General features: G+C 35.9%; 1 protein-coding gene across 1 annotated transcript in view; it reads left to right on the top strand.

The window, feature by feature from the left end:
- Positions 1 to 6,000, top strand: part of TMEM9B (TMEM9 domain family member B) — a 17,288-nt gene extending 11,288 nt beyond the window's left edge. Inside the window, exon 5 of the mRNA XM_070763569.1 lies at positions 3,556 to 6,000. Coding sequence (XP_070619670.1) covers positions 3,556 to 3,711 — 156 coding nt within the window. The 3' untranslated portion in view covers positions 3,712 to 6,000. The remainder of the gene's footprint in view (positions 1 to 3,555) is intronic.

The raw sequence follows: 6,000 nt of genomic DNA on the forward strand, positions 1-6,000 counted from the left end.
AGCTCCGCGGCCAGTTGCTTTGCTTTTTCCCTCTTTGTGGGAGGCTTTTTTGGTGAACGGGAGAAAAATGGGAGGGGCATTTTCCTGCCTGTCATCTATTCCTCAAGCTCAGCACAGACTGAGGGAAAGATGGCAGGCAAGCAAACCCCCCCCCCTTTTCGTCCCATTCATCAAAAAGCCTCCATTCCGAATGCTGAAAGTTTGGATAGAGGCATTAGTGTGTCCAGTTCACTGAGTCTGGCTCACTGCACCTCAAAAAAAGTAAGACCACCTCAAAAATACGGTCAAGTGCTTATTTTCCAGTCTAAAAGATCCAGTCTTATTTTCTGAGAAACACAGTATGAGGAAATGTGCTCCTATTTGCCTTTTCTGTGAGTTAATATGATACAGTAATTGCTAGAAAATACATTACAAACCATAGTAGTCAATCTGTGTTTGAATGTATTCAATTCAATGAAGCCCATGGAGGAAAAAATCCTGGTTCCTGGTTCTCAGTGTTAATATTGCTGGTGCATTCCAGTGAGCTATATATAGTGTTGCAGGAATCATCATGTACTGTTGCTCAGGAGACTGCCATTATTCCAGAGGGCCCACCATGACACCTTCTACATCTTTTCCAGAGGGCCTCCAAACTGTCCAAAAAACAAAGGGTTATGGAAAAATTCTTCTTGCCGACAGATGGTGTTCTGTTTGTTTAATAATGTTATGACCATGTGCTATTGTATCCTCAGTCCTACGTACTTTGTTTTGACTTCATTATTTATTTATTATTTATTTATTTATTAGATTTGTATGCCGCCCCTCTCCGGAGACTCGGAGCGGCTCACAACAGCGAAACAGTACAAATCCAATAATTAAAACAATTTAAGACCTTTAATATAAAAAGCAATCATACATCTCATATAAACCATGTCATTATAAAACCATGTCATTCCTAAAACTATTTTACTTTAACATCAACATGCAAGAAGGAACAAAGTTGTTCAATTATTTATTCTATAGCTAATTTTCTTGTGAATTTCAATAGAAACATAAATGAATCCCTGATATCTCCACATGGGGTTTACACAGAAATCATGCTATAATTTTTTTTTCAAATGTCAAATTTATAATTTGGTGGATTTCTATTTCATAGCAATGCTAATGTCTTAAATAATCTAATAAATTAAAACGTTAAGCAGTTTGAAGTATAAAATTGTTATGTAAATAACAAGCATGACCTTCTCTAAATCATACCTTTAAACATAGTGTTCAAACATTTAAAGTGTATTAGCATTTGATAGTAAATGCCCATGTTTATGGATTGCATTTATTCTTTCATATGCTTAACATTTGAATGTTTAATATAAACACATAATTCTCTTGTCAACTAAGCAGCTGTATTTTTGCTTTTTATTAAGATATTGAATGTAAACTTATGCATGCTAGTATTCTTTGACATCATGGAGTGAACATTCCAAACAGCTTCACAATAGGTACTGCTAGTAAATAATACAGAGACTTTGTGAAGTCACATAGTACTGGCTATTTAAATTTGAATACCCTTTTAGAAAAAGAAGAATATGATTTAAGTGTTGTACCCAAAGACACTATAAATTCCTGTCATTTTGCCGTAGAATTGTGTCAGAAAAAAGGAAAGAGGAAGAAATAGGGCTCTTTTTCCCTATTGATGAATTTACATTGTCATCCTTTCTAATAATTATTCCTTTTTTTGAGGATAGAGGGTGGAAGTGATCACACATTCTGTAGTTGCCTCATCCATTCGGAGGTGTACGGCTAAATAATTATCTCGCTGTCTATTATTTTATATTTACAGGCAGGTTGCGTAACATCTCTATTGTTTAATCTTAAATTCTAATAACAAACACTCAGAGCAATTGTTATATTAATATCTACAATTCTTTTATTGCCTTTTTTGTTTTTTGTCTTGGAAAGTCATATACAGTATACCAATTTTTGGGGGGGAGGAAAACAAGGGGAAATAATTTGCCTCTGCCTCCCATCAACTTGCTTCCCAGCAAACAATACAGATGATATACACTGTTTGCTGTGTATTTCTGTGCATGTGTGTTGTAATCATAGATTCTTAGGCACTGAACATTGGGATAGAATATTGCTGAAGGGTGATGTTTTAGCCTAATGGGTGCTGTATAAACCTTATTCTTCCTCTATGGGAAGGCAGCAAAGTCCAGGCTGAGTAAGCAAGCTGCAGAATCCATGACCACGTGTACCTGACCCATAGAAATAGGAAAGAATTGGAGAAATATACATTATGGCAGTATATTAATGCCAGAAATGTAGTGACACTAATTCCTCCCAATTATTTAATTAGATCTACTCCAAACATGACTATGTCAGGGTTTAACTCAGCTGCCTTATCTTAATATTAAACAGGACACTATTACATTTCAGACTATACTTGTACAGATGCTGTTAAAATTTATGTGACTTTTTGGAAGTATACATTATTCTCTGATTTAAAAAAAGATAAAAAAGAACTGGGCTTCTTCAGATCAAGCATTTATTTTAAAAAGCTTCTTAATTTTGTTGTCTAGAATAATAATAAAGCAGTCTTTAAAAAATAAGTCTAATGATTTCAACATTCTACAGATATATATTTATTTATTTATTTATTTATTCAATTTTTATGCCGCCCTTCTCCTTAGACTCAGGGCGTGTTACAACATGTTAGCAATAGCACTTTTTTAACAGAGCCAGCATGTTGCCCCCACAATCCGGGTCCTCATTTTACCCACCTCGGAAGGATGGAAGGCTGAGTCAACCTTGAGCCGGTGATGAGATTTGAACCACTGACCTTCAGATCTACAGTCTGCTTCAGTGACCTGCAGTACAGCACTCTACCTGCTGCGCCACCCCGGCTCTTATATAGTATTGACTTACCTCCCTGCATCCAATTTCAGAAGTTTGAGTAGCATAAGAAAGTTAAATTTTTCCTCTACCTCCCTGTAACTTGCCTTCTTGCAGCTTTAGTTTCACTTTCAGTTTTTGCAGTGGCCTGCCTGCACCCTCAATCAGCTGAGGGTCAGGAAGCTGATAATCAATTGTTTGGCTTAACAGGCTCTGTTCTTTTTGCTGCAAGGAAGTAAATTGCTGGGAGGCAGAGGCCAAAGGGTAGGGGTGGCTGGGTGGGGCTGCATTCGGTATATAAGATGCACCCAAGTTTTCATCCTCTTTTGGGGTGGGTGGGTAAAAAGGTGCATCTGAAAAATACAGTAGTACTATTAGTAGTTGACGTTATGCTAGAACTAGGTGTTTTCACATACAGATAGTCCTCATCTAATGACCACTAGTGTGCCTGGAATTCAGTTGTTATTAAAACTTTCTGTATATTTGTTCTTTACGTGTTAAGAAAAGAGTCTCAGTTCATTTATTTGGCCTTATATGCTATCCTACTATCAAAGGACTCTGGAAGGCTTAAGTCTCTTCCCCCCCCCCCCCGTGTGTTGTCTGTGTCTTTGGATATATCTGTCACTGCATGTTTAGCTTGGAGATACTGAGCAATAATATTTAATTGAAATATTTCCTTCATTTCAGGATCACCAGCCTTTTGCAAACGCTCATGATGTGTTAGCGCGTTCCCGAAGTAGGGCCAACATGTTGAACAAAGTTGAATATGCCCAGCAGCGATGGAAACTTCAAGTCCAAGAACAGCGTAAATCTGTATTTGATCGCCATGTTGTGCTCAGTTAATATACCACTGACATCTCCAAGATATTGATTGAAATGCGCTAAAATAAATCACTGGCCTCTGTATTCCCGAAATGCCACACCAGAAAGCTTGTTTTTGCATCTTACCAACAAAGATAGCACAAACACAAATGGAAGATCTGAAAATCTTTTAACAAGCCAAAATCTCTGTACATACTCAATTGCTTTTACTAATAAAATATAAGCAATTATTTGCGTGATCCTTATCAAATGGAGAGAAAATTGTCTATAGTTCTTAAATGAAGTTTACATGAATTTGGAGCATGTATGCTACAAGTGATCTACTTTTGTGAATACATTGTTTTCTTATCACCTGCTGTATGTTGTATATATAACTATCATTGCTAAAACTGAACTGTTAAATTATATTTCTATCAGCTTAGCTTGCTTCTATAAGTATAAGGCAGTGAACCTTACATGTACAGAGATAATTGGCAAGCTAGGGGCTTGACATATTAACTAAAGGTACAGACAGTGTAATGCGCAATTGGAATTGGATCTTCTACATTGCTATAAATTCTTTGATTATCTGCAATTTGTATAAATTTCAATAGTTGGTGGATAATTATTTTTAAAAATTAACTTGATAATGGAATGCAAGTAAAGTCTTCAGAATATTGGCATCAGAGGTAGATTTCTTTGTTAATCACATTTTTTGGGGTATTGTTTTATATCTGATCTGAAACCCTATCTGCAATACATTTTGACTGTTAGGGCACTATAATTGGTACCCACAAGAAGTCAAAGGATGAAATTGTTAAACTTTAAAGGACTCCACAACGTTATTTTTCTAGTTGATTGAAATAAATGCTGTAGAGTTTTTTATCTAATGCTTGGAGGCAGTGAAGATTAGAGTGGAGCAAAACAAAAGTTTGATTAAATATGCTGGCTCTGTTAAAAAGTGCTACGTCTAAGGAGAAGGGCAGCAGCATAAAAATCCAAATAAATAAATAAATAAATCATCCAAGATAGAGTTGCTGTTCATCAGTATACAATATACCATCCAAATAACATCAATCCCACTCAAGACAGGTTCGTGTTGTTCCTGAAAGAGATAGTTAACATATCTTGTATTTGTAGCTCCTGCTTAAATGGCAGATGAAGGCTGTGGATCAGGGGAGCTTAAATCTGCTTCCATTGCTATACCAGTTACCAGAATGCCCTGATGATAGTCTTACTTTAATGACCACTTTCCTGGATTATTGCCAAATACTCTATGCCAGGATGTCTTTGGAGATAAATCTTGAAGTTATAGCTGGTATAAAACAACAGTAGCCGGAGCATTAGGAGGTTAATCCCACCAAGAGCCTGTGTGGCACAGTGGTTAGAGTGCAGTACTGCAGGCCACTTCTGCTGACTATTGGCTGCCTGCAATTTGGCAGTTCAATCCCACCAGGCTCACGGTTGACTCGGCCTTCCATCCTTCCAAGGTCAGTGAAATGAGGACCCAGATTGTTGCAGGCAATATGCTGACTCTTAAAACCGCTTAGAGGGGTGATAAAGCACTATAAAGTTGTATATAAGCACTATTGTTATTGGTAATACAGGAAAACATCTATTTTAAAGTCACTTCATTGGTTGCAATCAGGTTTCCAAGCTTAGTTCAAAGTGCTGGTTGCTACCTTTTAAAGACTCACAGAGTACAGCATTGATTTTGTTATGAAGCCAAAGTTGAATCTGCCTCCTTGGTTTGGTCATTGCAAGAGGACTTGCTGAAAGTATACACCCCTTGCCTTCCCTTCCCCCCAATAATTTTATTAAGAATTATATTAAACAAATCTAATACAAGGACCTAATTCAAAATTACTAAAAACGGAAGGAAGAAAAAAGTGTGTCTCAAGTATATTCGACATTAACAATTAATCACTCTCTTAAAATATAACCAAATAATGTTCATTCCATAGCTTAACCTATTTTCTATGAACTCGTCTCTAAATCTCTCACTCTTTTTATTAATCAGCAAAGGTTTAATAAAAATTAACAAAAATACCTAACAAAAATATATACTCCCTCTTTCCGTTTAGTCAAATCCCCCCATCCCTTTCTTTAACAATCAAAATCTAATCTCAATTAAATGTTTCAAAAAATTAAAAACTATTAAATATTCTTAAATATAAAATATTCTAACCAACATCATTTTTTATTTAGATCAATTTCATCCAAAACTTTACCACTTAGAAACAGCTGTATACCCTTTGCTGTGTGTTGCAAAAAATAATTACAATATTGGAAAAAGCATATTCTTTTAAAAATAAATGGATTGAAGAGAAA

The sequence above is a fragment of the Erythrolamprus reginae genome, chromosome 1, assembly GCF_031021105.1.
Source record: "Erythrolamprus reginae isolate rEryReg1 chromosome 1, rEryReg1.hap1, whole genome shotgun sequence".
In the NCBI taxonomy this organism is placed as follows: Eukaryota; Metazoa; Chordata; class Lepidosauria; order Squamata; family Dipsadidae; genus Erythrolamprus; species Erythrolamprus reginae.